Raw genomic sequence first — 19352 nt, forward strand, 5'->3', positions numbered from 1 at the left:
ATATATTATCATGTCATTGTTACCCTCCCAACCAAATTTCAACCTGTGTTTAGTAAAACACTGTAAGGTATGAACTGTCCTATAGGATCCCTTATTATGCCCTGAATCATCTGCTCCATGACCTCAGTTAGATTCAGGATCAGGTGGTTTGCCCAGTCCGTTCCCTTCGGCTTCTTTCATACACTCAGTCAAAAAGTTTCTTTCAAACTTCTGGGACTTTACTATCATTCCAAAACTGTTTTAAATATCAACTCCAGGGAGTTCCCTAGACCGCTTTTTGAAAACTTTTCAATGGTTTTGTATAAAACATGTTCTCCTCAATCTCGTTTAGAGTGAAAAGCATTTCAATACCATTGTATCAGTGCATTATCTGTTCCCTTCCCAGTCCTCAAACCACAGCCTTGTAGAAAATATTTACCTGAAGCCACTGTGACACTGCACATGGAGACCCAGTTCTTTTCTCTACCTGTCTCTAGTCAGTTATCTCTCTCTCCACCTGCTGTTGTATTTTGATGTTCCTAGTCTACTCTTTGTGGGTTTGCAAGGCCAGTTACTCTAAGGTTTCAAGCAGGCTGCTGAAATGAACTCCAGAATCACTGGTACATTCCTCTCCAGAAGTGAGCTACATTTTTGGTAACGGGTCACTGAAGATGGCAATACCTGTAAATATCCTAAACAGGAAGAATTTGAAACAGTCCCTGTTACGGCAAAACAGGCCAGAAAGGGCCTTGATGAGCAAACACATCACCCCTCTTGCCTCTAGGCAGGAAACACCACATGACAACTTAATAATTTTGTTAAAACATAGGGATATCATTTAAAAAAGTGGCCTTTGCTAACAGCATTTACACCCTTTGGGCTGAGAAAGCTCTGCTGTCCTTCATATTTAGACCAGGGCTGTAAGGTGTCACGGACAGGTGCTGCTCACCACTTTTTTAATCCATGAACATTAAACCTGCACTGTGTGCCAAATGATTTTCAATGGGCAGGTGCATGTAAGCCCTGTCTTCCTAAAAGACAGCTGAGTCACCTACAGTCAATCCACACAGCAGCAAAACTGCAACAGCCCTTGAGCAAGTTGAACTTGCAGCCCTCCTCCAAATGCTCCCTGAAGATGCAGGTGACATCAGGAGATACTCAACTTACCTTTCCCGGGGCAAAGGCTTGGGCTCTGGCCGAATAGCTGCCATGGAAGAGAGGGGCTGCCTGGCAGGAGAAGGGATGGAAAAATTCAAATCCAAGGAGCCTGTTTTCCTGTGCAGAGGCTCCAGCCCCATGGCTCCCTGCATTTCACTCTCAATAGGGCACGAGCCAGCTCTGCCGTGGCTGGAGAGGGAGGAGAGCTCAGGTCCCACCGCCCCTTGCAGGACTCCTTCAATGGCTGCCTGGGGCTCGTGTGTGGGGGACACAGATGGTGGGGAGCGTGACTTCTTTTTTGTTGATGCTCCTGCTAGAAGTTTCAGCAGTCCACTCTTCTTCTCCTTCTGCAAAGGAACCAAAGGAAATATGGGCAGTGAGCAGACATACCAACTCCATTTTTCTTTTGGAAAATCGCAATGTGTGTGGCAGAGAACCTCCCAAAACTGTCATGACTAGAGATGGATCCAAGTAGAACTTGAGCTTTTGGTAATAACAATCCTGTGAAAACCCCTCACCATCCAACAGGGCTTTAACTCGTTCAGCAGAGTAAGGACCTAACATACAGCAAAGATTATTTCTACTTGCAAATCCACCCAGGCAGTGATCCTGTGCCTTTTGAAAGAAATAGTGCAGTTACAGTGGGACAGAAAAGGTACAAACTTCCCATGCAGAGAAGGCAGCAATCAAAGTGCTGCTCTCGCCCTCTCTCTTCCAGCAGAATCCTGTCTCTCAATACAGAAATTCCCCAAAAGTAACAAATCAGACTTTATGGCTAAAAGCTTCCACTGGGGAGCACAAGGGTCTGAGGAGAGATTTCAGATCCCAGCCCACTGCAAAAGAAACGCTTATCTTTACTGCCTCATTTACCACCTGATGCAGATTTACTGTAGGGAGAATGGAGGCGCAGGGCAGTGGTTTAATAGTTCTATCCAGCGTGTGCTCCTTTTCACATCCTGCATCACACAGCTGTACCTATTTGTGTCTTCCTCCCAGAAGTGGGTCACCTCTCGTGTCTTAAGGTAAAGGCATTGCCTTGATGTCTGAAGATAGATCACAAAATTCACAATTGGCAATTGCAGTGGCAGTGCATGGAAGGTTTCAAAGTTCTACAAGGGCTTTTGATGCAGAGGAATGAAAACAAGATAACCAGCACCCTTTCAATTAATGTGGGGAGAAAAAAGAGTTCAGCCTGCATTACTGAAGAAACACATCTGACCTGGTGTGCTTTATAGCAGTGTGAGAAATCCTGCTGCACATTTACCTCAAGCACACACAAACACCAAATATTATGTCCCTCAGCTAGAAAGGGTAGAGGGATTGTGTGCAGAAACTGGCCACCCTCCAGCACATGCAACCAGCAATGCTGTGCAGTAAATTTTCCATTTTTTTTAAAGACACAAGAAGTTTTACAAAAGGTCTGTTAGATTTCCTCTTCTGTCTGAAGCACAAGCCATCACCCAAGACTATCTTCAGAGACTCAGGGCTGTGAAGTTTAGCTAGATTTGATAATTTGTTCTATAATAGGATCCCAGGGGATAAAAATGAACCCAGCTACTGCAATACTTATGGAACAGAAACTCTCTCTCTATCTTCAAGCAGGAACACTCTTTGGAAATACAACCCAGTAATTTATTTATTCTCTGTAGACAAAATGTCCCATGCAAGGTTTAAAATTATGCTCTTTTATGTGCTGACTGCTGAAGTAATTTCTCAAAGCAGCTTTAAGGAATAGGAGGGCTACAATAAAATAAACATAAGCTTTTAGAAGATGGTTGGATTTACTGCAGTAAATGTACTTGGAATATCTGGTATCTCTGCTCCCAAAGTTTTTTGCACTCTTTAGCTGTTACAGACTGGTAAGAAAACAGAAATACCTTAGATGTTTAAGACACAGAAGAGCTAAAAAGAAGCACAGTTGTAATCACAGAGACAACGTCCACTGATTTTTGAAGAGCAGAGTCTGAACTATGCTTCCAGATCTCAGTCTCCTGCATACCACTGGTTCCAACTATATGTTCTGTTTAAAAGGGCGTTTGTCACTTACAGGATGAAAGGATCCATCCTGCCAAGATGTTCATCCAGGCAGAATCCATGGAAGCTAAGGGAGGCTGGCCATATGGCACCATCAGGTCAAAAATACTCAATAAATTCCCCTGGAAACAATAGAAAAGCAGACTAAATGCCCCTGACAAACATCTTTCCCCAGTGGGAAGGGACCTTTGTGGGAGCTGTAGTAGGTATGCACGCTGGAATTCACCTGAAACACCAGAAAAATACATCAGTATTTCTCTCATTCTCTAATTAAGAAATATTGCTGCTGTCATCATTATATCAGATTTTAAAGCTCTTCATGAAATTGCAAAACTCATCTTTCCCAGTAGCACACTGAACCAATAGCTGCAATGATCCCAGCATACTGTGTCAATACGCATTTGAAGGTGTCTAAAGGTCAGTGACAGAATACAATAGCTATTGTGGGGCTCTGGAGAAACCACTATTGTGCAGCAGTGAGCACTTTGAGCCTCTTTAATTGGCAGCTTTGCACATCCAAAGTAACTATGTGAACTAAAGCCCTGTATAATGAACAATTAATATTCCTATGTGGTAGCAGCTTTTCTAATTTTTGCTTCTAATTTAAATACCTTGGCAAATTTTCATTAGAAAAACCTTGTGTGACTTAGAGCACTTAAAGCATAGAAGCAAAAACCTTTGGAAAGAAGGGGATGCATATATTCACACCCATCTGCACATTAGAAAGCAGATGAGTCTGACAGTCATTCAATTTTGTTTACAAGAATGGCTTCCACTCTACATGGTTAGCCCTGGCATAAATTTCTACGCTCAAGCTATATCCCTCAGATAACAGAGAGCTGTAATGAACTTACTGATGTACCCTTTGTTCTACTTTAACAAAAGGAAAAATAAAGAATTGATTTTTAGCCCTTAGTCCACTGTCCATTTCACTAAACTTTTGAGACTAAGATCAGTGTTCTTTAAACAAAGAGGATGACTTACTTCAATTGCTTAGCCTAGTCCTTCTAGTCAAAACCTGAGGAGTCCCGTGCTTCCCATCATGGCCCTGGGCAAAATATTTAGAGGTGAACTGATACTAGCCACTTCAGGCACCTGGAGATTAGACATTACATCCAGGTCTTTCTCCCTTTGAGTCTGGCAAATGCTCTCAGCCTTCTGGTATCCCATTGCCAGACCCTCTGCCGATGCTGCTCAAAGCACTTCAAGCACAGCAAGGACTGTCAGGAGCTGATAATTTACTGTGATGTCTCTCATGAAAAACAGATTGGGTTTGAACTTTGGTTGATCAGCAATTCAGCCTAAACCCCTTCATGCCTCCTCCCTCCATCTGTAAAATGGGACAAAGTTAAAACTCCTCCTCGTGCCATGGGACTTTGTTAATGACTTCAGTGTTACAAAGCTGTGCATTTCATTGGGAGTAACCCGTCCTTTTCCAAGGCTTTAATATTAAAAATAGGAAAAGATTCAGAATGGGATGTTAGTATGCAGTCCCAGTTGTGATTTATTGCAAATGTCCAAGTATTATGAATTCATTTAATATTTAGTGTAATAGCAGCCATCCTTCACCAGAAATTAATATTTATATGGCTGTCTGAGACAGTCCTTTCTTCAGCAGTTTCACTGTAAATCAATGAAGCGTTAATGGGCATAAATGCTGTAGAGAAATCTACACTGATTGGTTACAGGCTCTGTGGGTTTTCAAAAGAGATAAGAAGTTTACAGAGGACATATCTGATGACTTTCAGGAATTAAGTTTTTGAATGAAAAAAAAAGTATTACTTTTTCCATTCACAGATGTCTGTTTTATTGTTTTCTAGGAAATCTGTAATCTACAGAAACAGCTGGGTAATTATTGAGTTTTCTTTGTCTAGTAGCTACATTTCCAACTGACTGCAAACTGTGTTTGACATCCCTACCTCCTGAACCTGCCAAGGTCAGACCTTCACATCTGTGTTGATGGATGGATTCACAGTATGGACAGCACTTCTCCCATCTCCTGGTTACTGCCCACATGTTTAACTGAATTTAAATCGTCACCTTTGTTGCTCAGGTTTTATTCTAGGACATTCAGAGTAAAAAATTTCAAACCATTAATTTCACAAGGAACAATACCTTGTTAAAAAAAAAAGGCAAAAGAGCGAAATTAGCTCTTTCAAATACATCTCAGGCTGCTTCTAGTTAAGCAAAAAAGGACTGTGAACATAGACAGTATAGGCAGGTCAGAATTTCTTACTTCTCTAGTGAAGCCTACGCTTGAGACTCTGTTCCTATGGTGTAGCACGAAGGAATCTCTGTGGAAATAAGTCTCTGGAAGCACAAGGATGAGATCAGCAGCATTGCTGTGACTCTGAAGCATGCACCTGGGGAAGCCAGCACTTGGACAGGTGTGAGTTCCCCTCAAGATCTCACTGTGGGAACATTTGGAAAAGTGAATACAGTCTGAGCTTAAGAACTCACGAAGGACTAGATAAAAATTAAAGTCTCAGATATGTAAATGTTGAAATATTTTGCTTCACAGTAATTGGGGATGATTTTTCCCCTCATTAATAACCCCACTTGAAGATAATAACTAGCTCTTCTTTCAGCTTCAGAGATGAGATGAGCACAGAAAGCAGCTACTTCCTTGATGACTGAGTGGTAACGGAGTCCCCTGTCTGCAAAGTAATAATCATGCCATAATCTGAATACCAATTATACGTACTGGCTATATTAATACAGATCTTCTTCTTCTTCTTTTTTTTTTAACCCACTATAATAAACAGAAAATTCTGTTTTAGTTTTCTTCATCTGCAACTCCTAATACTTAATTTCCTACCTATTATTATTTCCTCATTAAATAAATGAGGAAACCTTACTGCAGCTGATAGAAAAACTGGCTCCAGCCATTGAAATGAGATAATTTCTCATGCAACACCAGTTACATCAATAGATAAGAGAGCCGGAGGGAGAAAAAAGGTTTCATTTAAAAAGGAAGAAAAAAGAAACAAAACTGTTTAAATGCTGCCCTGAGCCCTACAGAACAAATTAGGAACTCATCTACCAGTCAGTACCCCAAACCACCACTTTTATTGCTTGTTTAACATGGTCAGTACCTGTTTCAGTAAATTTGAGTTAGTGTCTGGAGAACAGTGCATTTTTATTCTGATTCCAACTTGGCTACTAGTGATTGATGCTTACACTGAAAGAGTAGGTGGTACTTTGGATTACGTCTTTTAGGACAAAAGCTATTCAGGTATTTAAATCTGTAAAATTATTTGACCCAAGATTTCGATAATTATTTACAAAGGAGATTATAAAAACAAACCAGCATAATCTCAAAAGCAAGCTTCAAGTCTGGAATGTCTTTGGATATGTATTTATTACTTGCAGTTTGCCACTATTTCTCATGAAACAAGACAACAGTAATTACTACACAATTCCTTCTGATTTTAGGGTAAGACTAGTTTTTTTATCATGTATTGTATAGAAATATTTGCCAAAGATTTAGTTTTTAATGGAGACAACTGCTTCTGGCCAGAAGTCGATCATTATAATCTCAGTATACAAGCTCCATGCCGAGGAACAAAAAGGATTTTGGGATCATAATGTCATTAGCTTTTAGATCTCAGTGATAGTAACATGCATACATACATGCACAAACATATTAGACTGCTGATCACTAATTTGAAGATAACTAGTATTAAAGCCAAGAGAAAATAAAATGTCTTGCAGTTAGACCTGATTCGGAATTTCAAATGTTTTGAAAACAAAACTGAGAAGAAATTTTGTGTTCAGGTCCCAGTACAGCAAAGCACATAGGCACTTCATCATGTGGTTTTGTTGAACTGGGGCAGATGCAAGGCCCTAGAGACTACTAAAAGACATAAAGAGGTAATCTAAAAACATATTTTCATATTCAATTCAGATGGAATATTAGATCTTTCAAGCACTGGAACAAAGTTAAAGGCTAGCTTAAAGGCAAAAAACAAACCCCAACCAAAACATGTAGAGGAAGCAGAGAGTCTCAGCTATTATTGAGCTTCCTGGAGGCTGCTGAGTTTGTAACAGGCAGAAGGTAAAAAGGAACGCTAACACAATTAACAGTGAATGAGGGACAGGTGATCTGCTATGCTGATACTGTCTTTTTTCTGTGTTCAATGGAGGGGGAAGCTGGTGGATGGATAGTTCTGTATTTCATTGCTTTTCCAGGTCTGGTATGTAAGGAATAGGTGATGGTTATGCAAAGGATGGAAATTTGTTAGGATACGCAACTTACTCCATGCCCCAGTAACAGTTCTCAGTGATATTCTTTTAGTGGCAACAGCTGAAACAAAACACCAGTGAACTGAAAACTACTGCTGTGATGAAGTAACTTGAAATCGTGTGCTGATAAAGTGAAATGCAAGGACACCACCAAAGAAAGTGATAAAACTACGGTTCTCATCAAGACTGTGGCAACACTTCCACTTACTTCCAAGCACCCACTGTCTCTAGAACTAAGCTCAGCTGGATGTGTTTTGGTTCTGATTTTAGTCCATCTCTTCCTTTGAAGTGTGAACAACCTCTCTGGGGACACAAAAGAAGGGAGTAGGCATGATATCCTCACACACATTTGACATTCAGCTCCCTTCTTCACTCAGCAATCCACTGGATGTTTGATTATCCTACAGCAAGTAAGGGAACTTCACACAAAGCACTGAGATCTCCCCTTCTCTGATCCGCTCTCCTGCCTCCAGCACAGCCTATACAGAGAGGCACAAAGTATGCATACTTTCCCTGGGGAATGTGGGGTCCCATCTCATTTCAGGAGAAAACTCAATCAAGGAGTTTCATGCAAGTGCTTCTAGTGTGGTATGCCCAAGCAAGAACAAGAATTCCTGCTCAGTTGTATAAAAAATCCACATCCTTTATTTCTAGAAGGGAACCTTGGTACCCTGCAGAGCTGGGCACATGCTGTGGAATCCTATGTGGAAGCAGGTAACTTCCTCAGAGTGAAAAAACAAGATCCAAGCCACTTTTTCCTTACCAGTAACTCCTGCTGGCTTAGTGTCCTAGTTTTGGCTGGGATAGAGTTAATTTTCTTCCCAGTAGCTGGTATAGTGTGTTTTGGATTTAGGATGAGAATAATGTTCATAACACACTGATGTTTTGGTTGTTGTTCAGTCGTGATTAAGGACTCTTCAGCCCCTCATGCTGCTCTGCCAATGAGAAGGCTGGGGGAAGAAGAAGTTGTGAGGGGACACAGCCAGGACAGCTGACCCAAACTGGCCAAAGGGATATTCCAGACCATATGACATCATGTTCAGTATATAAAAACTAGGGAGAAAGCTGGCTCGGGGCCACTGCTCAGGAGCTGGCTTGGCATCAGTTGGTAGGTGGTGAGCAATTGCATTGTGCATCACTTGTTTGGTATATTCAAATTCTATAATAATATTAATAATAAATCCTAATTATTATTCAAATATTAATATAAGTTTTAATAAAGATAAAATACTATTATAATTACTATCATTATTATTATTATATCTTCCTTTTCTGTCCTATTAAACTGTCTCTATCTCAAGCCATGAATTTTACTTTTTTTTCCAGTTCTCTCCCCCCATCCCACTGAGCAGAGGGAGTGAGCAAACAGCTGTGTGGTGTTTCGCTGTCTGCTGGGTTAAACCATGACACTCAGACACCTGTTCTGCTTGTCATATTTTGTGAATCCCATTTTCTAGACAATTAATTCTACCCCCACGTTGAATGGGAATTATGAATTCCAGTGCAAAGCATGAGCCTTAAAGCTAATAAACCTTCATGCTCAGCAAAAGTTAATGCCCATTCTGAACCCGGCCAATAAACAAATGCAGTGTGCACTCTGGGAATACAAGGCCCAAGTGTTCCCATTGACTCTGTTCTGCCTGACACAGAAAGGGAGTCACTCCTAAAACCTGATGCTCAGCAATGTCAAAAAGGCAAGAGAAGATTGAGAATTGTTAGGAAAGCTCTAGAGAAAGAGTTAAAAAACATTTGTAGAAAACAGCACCGTGGGAAGCCCTGCCATGCCTAACTTCCTGAATGTTGTGTCCTATTCTGGCCACTGCATCTGGAATAGGGTATTGCAGAACTACGAATAGCACAGAGAAGGGCAATGAGGACCAAGAGAGGTGTGAAACAACAACCATACATTGGAGATGCCTGCTTGGAAAGCAAACAACTGACAGGAAATATGATAGTGGTCTACAAAATCCCTGTCTGCTCCGAGAAGGTAACTTGGGAACTGATGGGTTATTTCCCACAATACAGGAATTAAAGGGAACCTCATGAGATTATCAGGCAAATGGTCAAAACTAAAAAATAGGAAGCACTTTTTCACACAACACATAATTAAATAGAGACTTAATGCACACAGTATCGTGGAAGCCAAAAGTAGGAACAGGTTCAAAGGGGATCAGACAAATTAATGGAGAACAGACCTAGCAAGGGCCATTAAAAGAATGGTATGGATCCAACCTCTTCTTCAGGGAGCCCCAACAGGTAAATGAAACAGCACTTACAGCATACACAGGGTGACTTCACCTCACTACAAAAGAGATCATAAGAACAGTGAGAATTATTACTATGATTAAAAAAATCAGCTATTTGGGCAAGAGCATAGGAAACAGGACAAAGCCAGGAATGAGCCCTCCCCTGTGCCCTCCCAGCTTTGGGAAATCAGTTGTTCAGAGACTTCCTCAGCTGCAGGGGTCTGAGAGAGGGCAAAAGGCGCCCGGCAGGATGCAATGTCAGCCAAGGAAGAGACACAGAAGGTTGGGAACTGCAACCCCAGAGAACTTTCACAGCCCTGCAACTGCTGTTTGGATTCCTCAGCTCCATCTCTGCTGTGCAAAACATCATAGATCAAGGGCTGCAGCACTCACTGCACCAAGGAGAAACAAAAGTACTGGTGATGGGGCTGACAAAGCCTATTGCTTCCCAGAGCTCAGCTTGCTTCCTAACCTGGCACTGCACTGCCTTTGTACATACCAACTGCTTCCTTGGAGCTACCATAGGGGTCTCCTACATGATGTTGCACCATGTCTTGAAGACCTACCCTAAACTGAAGCCCAGCAAATGTTAAACCTTTGCTTTAATACAAATCAAGTATGAATAGATGATTTAGGCAACTGTGGTAGACTAACTGTACTTTCCAGAGAACTTAAGCAAAACAGCTGGACATACTATGAGCACCCTTCTGAAACTTTAGGTTAATTTATTCAAACCAGAGGAGAATCTATCACAGCTTCACTGACGACACAGGATTCTGAAATGAGAAAAAGATATACAAATACATTAACCGTTAGACAAACTACTTAGTGTTTTTAAACAGGATGATTTAAAATGACTGGTTAGCTTGCTGCTGCTTGTCTCTCGTAAGGAAGTGAAAAAGATTTATTGGTCCTGGGGAGCACTGGGAGCAGCACTCATATTTTGCAGAAAGCCAGAGCAAGCACACTCATCGAACACCTGAATGAAAAAGAATCAATGACAGAAGTCAGGATGTGCTTTGGCATACTCTAATCTTACACGTAGTTACCTCTGGCTCTCCCCATTCACAAGGGATGGATTTAATTTCAGAAGCAAACAGTTAAAATTGCTTGGTCTTGCTTTGTAATCTTATTAAATGAGAGGCAAGTGAGACTTGTATTTTTATGGAAAGCAGAAACATGTGGGTAAAAGGTTTGGATTAGTGGAGGTCATCTTGCCCATTGTTGCTGATGTATCTATTCCTGCTTGGTTGATACTGTTCCACCAGCTGTGCCACCTCAGGCTGTAATTTCAGCACTTCCAACAAACTAAATAGTATTGGGCTGGCCTGCACTCAGAGGGAAGATTGCTTGTGGAAAATTCAGGCATCACAAGAGGTATATTCTTCTCTTCAAAATCAATTTCCCATGGAAGAGAAAAAGGGCTGTCTGTGGGCAATGAAAAATTGTCAGCATTTGTGTGTACCAGGCACTGGAACACATTACAGTGAAGCAATTCCTACAAACAATTCATCAGTTCATATAAGATGCATTTAGCTAGAGACTGAGGAGTCAGCTGAGACTGACAGAGCATATCACACCTGCACGGACTGTGGCCTAGAGGTGACAAAAAGCAGAAGCTCCTCTTGCTCAGGAAACGTATTTCTGAAAATCAGCTGGGCTTCACACTGCTGCTGGGGGAGCCTGGACTGGGTGAGGAGCGGGACTGAGAGGTGCCCTGACAGTTCTCAGATAGTCTGACATTGTAGATGTAGGACCTTGACACCATCAAAGCCACGAGCATGAAAATTTCGCTCTCTCTGAAGGCTGCCCTCCAGTTTTGCCAACTCCCACAGCATCAAATCTGAATATCCAAAAAATTATTCCTACTGTATTAGGTCTTGCCCCTGCTCCCTCCTGCCCTCATGAAAGCATATTTCAAACAAGGCAAGTGATACTTTATTAGCATCGAGAAGAGAAATACCAATGCACTCAAGCCAGTGGCTTCTTTTCTGGGAGTAAGGGGAATCTCAGCCTCTCAGCACCCATGGGAGTGCAGGGAATCCCAGCTGCTCTGTTTCCATGGGCTTCACAGGCCTCGCTGTACCCAGCAGCCCTGCACAGGGACAGAGCCATTGTCCGGTGCACTGAGGTGTGATCAGTTATCACGGTGCATAAGCTTTGCAGACAAAGCAGCTGAGGTTTCTGCAACCTCCCCCGTCAGCTGTGCTACAGGCATTTCAGTCCTACTACATTTCCAAGTGATGCCCTGTGAATTAGTCCTGGGACACAATGAGGTGGCTGAAGTCCTTTTCTCTTACAGGGTTTAATTGATCACGTATACTCTTTAAAAAAATGAAGAAAGAATCCCAGGATCATTTTAAAAGATTGCAAAGTAAGTGGCTGTCGGTGTAAGAGGAATGTCCAGGCATGTAAATGACAATTTCTTTGATGAAGTGACCAAGGCACTGTGGCTTTCTAAATGTCACAACACTTGGCTTGTAATTACTAGTAAGCTTTGCAATAGCAAAAGGCTTGGTAGAAGCTGCTCAAGGCCTGGCAGCATTTGTAACAAGAGCATCCTCTCTTCATCAAAAACTGAATTTCACCTGTTTTCCTAGTTTCATCTTTTTGTTATTTAAAAAACAAAAATGGAACCATCAAAGACCATTCGCTAAAAAATCCCCTCCCAATTCCCTTAAACTTAAGTCAGGTATTTAGGAGTATAAAATTCCTCTTTCTTAAATTAAAGAGCTAAGCAAGAAGAATCATCAGTGAGAAATAAAGCTAACCAAGGGGAACACACTGTGGCTTTTTTTCCTTTTGTATTAATCCTGGTTTTACATTGCAATCCTACCTCTCCATTCTATCTTCCCTTACTTTGTTTGTTTCACCCACTTCTTTTTCCCTGACACATGACCTGTAGGTATGATCATATAATTAAATGCAACTGAGTTTCACCGATTTAACTAATTACCACCTGTCAAGTGTGCCACCTAAGCCAGTGCTCCCCATTTCCTCATCCTACCCCAACTGTGAGAGAACACGTTAGCTCAAATGTCAGGCTTAACCTGATTTGGGTAACCCAAGATGTCTGAGGACATGCTTTATGCCAAAGCTGTTAGTAGGATAATTTCAGTGGTGCAACCAGTGAGCAGCATCTCACATAGGTTACACACATAGCCAGTCACATCTGTAACTTAAGAGGTCTCTGGACACAAATTTGTTGCTTGTCTGGAGTGGGCTATGCAATGAGGCAGTGAAATCTGCTTGGTGTTTTCACATGCGACTACTGCAGAAATAATTAGCAATGACAACACAGATAGAGCGTATTCCTCTTTTATTATGCTAGCTAGTTGACTGATGCAGAAGAGGTCAGTGTGACCTGAAATGAAAGGTGGATTCTGCCAACTAACAGCAAGAAATGGTCAATTTTAACACACAAGCTCAAAATGCCTCTGTGAGATGTTGGTCACATACACCTCACATCTGAAAGATGGAAACTATAAAGATAAAATCACTACTGCACTGGAGCAGAAATGACAGCTTTGTCATAATAGTCCATCTCTGAGCCCACCTACCATAGATGAAGATGAAAAACCCTTTACACAAGTCAGATAACAGCGCAAGATTTCCCTTTGACCGCAGTTGTTGATTGACTGGTGGTCTGTACAGACTGACAGCCTTTCTTATTTTCATTTTAGCAAAAACAGTGTGGGTAAACAGTGACTTAGAATTGTCTCATCTTCAATTTGATCATGGCTGATTGGAACGTCTCTGCCTATAAAGATAACAGAATTAGTAGTCCATTAGTTAAGCAATCACGACTGCTATTCAAGCTCCTGTACTATGATTACTTTGCTCTATCTGACAACCTTCTCACAGCAGAGCAGGCAATATGATGAATATCTTGCACAAGTTTGTTTTTTCAACTTCTTCCTGCTAGGACAGCAATGTGTGTGTTTGAGGGATCTGTTCTAGTCTTGCACTTTCCCTCTTTTTAAGTCAGCAGCATACATGCAAGAACTCAAACTGCAGATAACCAGATGTTACCAGTTGCTTTGCAATGTTTTCCAGTTTATGATTTTCTGTAAAACCAAGAGGACATTTCAAGTAGGTACCAACAGGGCTTGTCTCAGTCCCGCTGCTAGTCAATCTTTTCATTAGTTACTTAGTAGGTGAGCTAGAGAGTGCACTCCTAAAACCAGCAGTGGGCACTGAGCTGATCAAATCTGCAAGCAGTTGGAAGGTATACTGGTTTCAGTTGGGACAGAGTAGGCTGGGGGCACATGAGAAATTGGGAAGGGACACAGCTGGGGCAGCTGACCCCAACTGACCAGACGGATATCCCATACCATATGATGTTGTGCTCAGCCATAAAAGGTGGGGGAAGAAGGAGAGAGGGGGGACATTCAGAATGCTGGTTGTCTTCAAAAGTCACCATTATGCGTGACGGAGCCCGGCTTTCCTGGAGATGGCTGAACACCTGCCTGCTGATGGGAAGTGGTGAATGAATTCCTTATTTCACCTTGCTTGCATGTGCAGCTTTTGCTTTACCTATTAAACTGTCTTTATCTGAATCCATGAGTTTTCTCACTTTTACCTTTCCAATTCCCTCTCCCTTCCCACTGTGGCAGGGAGTGAGCGAGTGGCTGTGTGAGGCTAAGCTGCCTGCCAGGGTTAACCCACAACAGAAGAATAAGCAGGTAAGAATTTGGAACAATTTTCCTAAAATGGAGAAATCCTGAACCACCATGGTGAAATCTGCAAAGACAAGCATTGACATGCTACTGTTAGGAAAGAGAAATCAAGTGCACAGATGCAAAATGAGAAGTGACTGGCCAGCCAGCAGCTCTGCAGAAAGGGACATGGGAGTTACACTGGATCACCAACTGGACATTAAATCAAGATGCTGCTGCAAAAAAGATGAACTTCATCTGGAAAAGTATTACCAAACATTTAATATGTAAGCCACGGAAAGTGCTTATTCCATCCTAACTGGCACTAACAAGGTCTCAGCAAAACTCCACACTGGGGCACGGTTCTTCATGAACCCAGCAAGCTGAAACCTGCCCAGAGGACAGCTGAAAGTGCAATCAGAGGCCTAGAAAGCATTACCTGTGAAGAAAGGCTAGGAACTGGGCTCAGTGAAGTTGAAAGAAGACAATTCTTGAGGACTGAACACATTAATAGTTCTCTGATAGGTGGGGCTGTCAGGAGAAAGTTGATCAGCTGTTCATCTAGAGCAGGACGTGAAGAAGCAAGATGAATTTGTAACCATAAAAGACTCAGGACGGGTAACAGGGAATTTTCTGGCTCCAGGAATATGAAAGGACAGGAACAGATTGCTCAGGGAAGTTGCAGAATGATCCTAATTGAACGATTTTCAGAAAAGTTAGACAGATATCTCTGGTGGTTAGTTGGCATACATCTGATTTTCTCACAGCTGGTGACTGGAAACCCATCCCAGGCCTGTGGGGCCACCATCCTTCCTACCTTCTCTGTGCCCCTTATCCTGCTGGCCAGCTCTATCTCTTGGCCAGGTTGCACCTAAACCTGCCAACCAGGAGTATCTGGCTTAGATTTAAAACCTGCCCAGAAAAATTTAAAAAGTTGGAAAATCAGTTCTTGCTGTCCTGCTCAAAGCCTAGCTTACGTGTTTCCTTTGACACAGAAGGCACCATTTGTGGACAGGATCTACCTGCCTGACCTTCCCCCTTTTCTGTCTCAAAACTTAAGATATGAAGAATAACATGATGTTGTACAGGAGGGAATAGAGATCTCTCAAGTCATCATAAAAGCCAGCTACTTCCATTTGAAAATATACCAGTTCTGAATTGATTGTGAATTGTGACTAAAATCTACAGCGCAGGAAACCTACCTTACTGCAAAATAAGTTGGCCATGAACTCACATTAAATTACTTCTTCTCTCCCTGGGGCATCTGGTGATGAAGTCCAATGCCAGTCTGCTGCTAGTGTGCTGAATACAGTGAGCTGTGAGTGAAGGTTAATATTTTAGCTTCTGTAGTCTTAAGTTACAGAAACGTACCAGTGAATATTAACCAAGCAAAATATATGCAAAAAAAGCAAAGCAACAGGTTGTGTCCTGCCTTCATAATGAACCGTTTTTTAAACGATTCACTGGTTGACACCCTATATTAATTGATTGCAGGCAGCCTGCAGATGTAGTGTCTGAAAAGTAACTTTTGCATGGTGTACTTTCTGAATTTCTGAGACTGATCTCTTCTCCAGAGGCCATAATAACAGCATTTTTTCCCCAGTCCTTCAGAGACCAGCACTGGCTCCATATCTTGACTTGGTCTGAAGGGAATTACTGGATGCTTGAGACATTCAATCAAAAAAACAACAAACCAGACTGACTTTAAAGTGGCTTTACCATTTGGCAAAAGAAAAGCTGAGGGCTTGTGAATGTTTCTGCTGCTACTGCAAAATGAAAAATAAACAAAAATGTACAAAATGACATAAATATCCCTTTGCTATAACTTGGGTATGCCCTCGAGCTATATGACAAAACCAGAAACGTGACACAGGTATCTGTTGTCTGTTATAATGAGCTGTTTCTACGGTACTGATGTTTGTCAGAAACTGCAATTTCATTAGAATTCTTCTAACAGAGCTTAACGAAGTATTTCTACATTGACACTAGATATTTTAACTCACTTATTACGCATAACCATAGAGAAAACCAGGAAAAATACCAGTACCTGTGTGACCAAAAATAGAAACATGGGCACTGAAAAGTTGACTATAGCCAATTTTCACAGGAAAGTTCAAACTTTGCCTCCATAAAACAACGGCATTGGCACTTGAGATACTTGTATCTCAGTGAATAATCTCTGTTGCCTCTTGGTGGTTTAAGACTTACTGGATGCTGAATTCATAGTTAGAAAACCACTGAGGAAAGTGTGTGTCCTGGACACATGTGAGCCCAAGATGCCACCAAGTCTGACACGTTACAAGTTGTTTCATTGTTTTCAAGGCATCCAGCTTCTTACTGTGTTCTTCTGCTGGAACAGTTTCATCCTGCGTGTTTTCCTTCCTGGGAGTGGTGGGGCAGTGGCAGCACCATGCCAGCTCTGTGTATTACTGCTCCAAGGCAGAAAATGGAGGACAGGGACAGGCACAGCATTCACATTCCATTTTTTTTTTCACCTGTGCATGGGAATTGGGAGCTTGACACGAGGGAATGAGGGATCAAACCATGTTCTTCAGGAATAGGGCATGGAGAGGGCAGAAGCTGTGATGGGATGCTCAGCTGCAGAGTTATGTGGTCTGGGCTGGGGCCTGGCCCCTATGATCCCTCAACAGCCAGACTGTGTCAATGTCTCCTATCGGTATCATGAGAGTGCTTACATGTCACACGACTAATCCAAGGAGAAGCTTGCCATCCCCTCCCACAGCCTGGCCCCATTCAGCCATCTGGTCCTGTGTGATTCCTTCTGCAGGCAGGGGAATGCCATGGGAACGCCAGTGCCGGGATGCTCACACACAGACACGCACATGCACTCGCACACACACACACGCCTCCAGCCTTCTGCTTCCAGCTCTCCCTTGCGTGCTCTTTCTTTTGTCAGTCCTACTTTCCTCCCCAGGCAGCACTAAGGATTTAGTAAAAGCCCATGGGTCCTCTGTGTTATAAAATCAGCTCCTCCTCAGGTGCCAGAAGAACGCTGCGCTTTGGCATCCAAACAGCTTCATCTCAAGTTAGTAGATAAACTGAATTTCCTCTTGAAGCTAAAGCACTCTCCATCTTCTCTTTCCCTGGATCTGCTTCCCCTTACGGCCACAGAATGCAGCACAGAACCACTCAAAACAGCATTAGAGAAATCCACTGTGGACACTTGAGAAATCCTGTGACAGCACTATGAGGCAGATAAGCAGAGGCAGGGGGAGAGAAGAGAGAAGAGGAATAGCTTTCGGAGAGTGCTTGGCAGCAGTCAATGCTTGAAATATCTGTGGGGAGTTTGAAAGCATTTCCTAACATCAAAAATGTGAAGAAGAAAAAGAAATTTTGATCAATGGCGTATTGCCCTTGATCTAAGCAAAAGAATCCTAGCCAGTCAGAAATAACAAAAATCTGTTTTATTGTAAAGCTGAAGTTTTCTATGTTTTGACAGCTGGGCTCATGCTTTTGGCTGGGTTATTTGCCAGCCTTAAAATACTCATCAGCGAGTTGCCAGGTTTTTGTCCTTTCAAACTGAACTCTAATGATGAGGGAGAAGGTGCTGGTGAGATTTTAAGCACGAGTTCCCCGTCCTAAAACAGAATTTTGTGGCCTGCATTTACATGACCAGAAAAAGAGGTTTCTACTCCCTGGCCAAGTTTCTGGTGAATCACTTGCTGGTCACAGAGCCAAGATTTGCTTTCTGGAGCATGGGAAGCAGTGGCTCATTTGTGATGAAGACAGCCCCCTCGCCTTTGTTGAGAGGAAATGGATTAACAGTACATATTCTGTGCACAAGTCTTGAGAGAACTGAAATAAAATATTCCAGATTAAAGCATCCTTACTGAAAACAAACTGGAACACACGTTAAACTGAAAAGTCAAATCTGACTGAAAATGGTCAGTGAAATGCTGGTGTTGGTGGTTTCAGGACCAACTCAGATGTTTTACAGAGTACCCAAGCAAATTAGTGTCACAGAACTTACCCTTTACCTTTTTGATGCAAACATTTACACTACTATTCTAATGTTGCTTCCTCTTAATGCTTTCTATATTTTGATACATTTACTCTAAGAACTCAAACCAGGCTTTTCTGCTCTTGTGCAATTTGGGCATTGTTTTGCATTGCTTTAATTTAGCCACTTAGTTGTTATCATTCCATTTCATACCTGTACAACTTAGGGGGTTTTCTTAGGTGAACCAGTTACAAAGTGAAAAACACTAAATCATTTCATATCTGCTATGAAGACTGAATTCCTCTTCCAGAAATTCAGGGTCAGTCATACTGACTTTGTGTCTGAAAAATCTACTTTCATCAACTCTGTGCTTAGCTTCCTTTACCTGTCCCAGGGTGACCACTATTTTTGTGATGTCATTTTACATCTACAAAGTCCTTGCAAGCGCTCAACACTTTTGAGTTGAGATCACTTTTGAGACTGATCTTCCATTTTCTGGGTAAGGAATTAAATTTCTTAAGTGGATATGAAGTGATAACAAAACCTTTTCGCTCAGGGACATGTTAATATGAGAAGAGGTTGCAATGCAGAGACTAACAGTAAGTGAAAGCTGAAGGTGCACCTTGTAGGATCAGGTCCTTTGGGTAGCTTCAGTTCTGCCAGCTGACAGCTTGAACAAGCAGTTGTAATGTGAACTAGAGTCAAAGAACATCTCAGACTTTACAAAGGGCCTTTGATCTAGTCTCCAACCCTACATCAAGCCAGGGTGGGCAACTATGCATGCAGGTGCCAGGTCAGCACTGAGGGATGCTGCCTGATGGGACTGGGCACTGGGCTGCAAATCAGGGCGAGGCAGAAGCAGGCACTGACAGAAAGGGGGAGTAGTGGAGAGGGAGGTCTTTCTGGTCATGTCTTTACTGGCATATAAAACAAGGCCAGGATTTAGTATCAAACCCTGGTCTGCATCCGTTAACCATTGTGGGTTTGGCTTATATCAACTAGCATTCTTCCAGGACAACGTATGGGCATGCTTTTGGCCACACCACGTACCAAGACTCTTCTCAAGGAGCA

The 19352-nt window shown here is 42.2% G+C and overlaps 1 protein-coding gene across 1 annotated transcript in view; it reads right to left on the reverse strand.

The window, feature by feature from the left end:
- SH3RF3 (SH3 domain containing ring finger 3) overlaps nucleotides 1-19352 on the reverse strand; it is a 258436-nt gene that overhangs the window by 13277 nt on the left and 225807 nt on the right. The window contains exon 9 of the mRNA XM_056329232.1: nucleotides 1147-1484. Coding sequence (XP_056185207.1) covers nucleotides 1147-1484 — 338 coding nt within the window. The remainder of the gene's footprint in view (nucleotides 1-1146; nucleotides 1485-19352) is intronic.

Source organism: Falco biarmicus, chromosome 2 (genome assembly GCF_023638135.1).
Source record: "Falco biarmicus isolate bFalBia1 chromosome 2, bFalBia1.pri, whole genome shotgun sequence".
Taxonomy (NCBI): domain Eukaryota; kingdom Metazoa; phylum Chordata; class Aves; order Falconiformes; family Falconidae; genus Falco; species Falco biarmicus.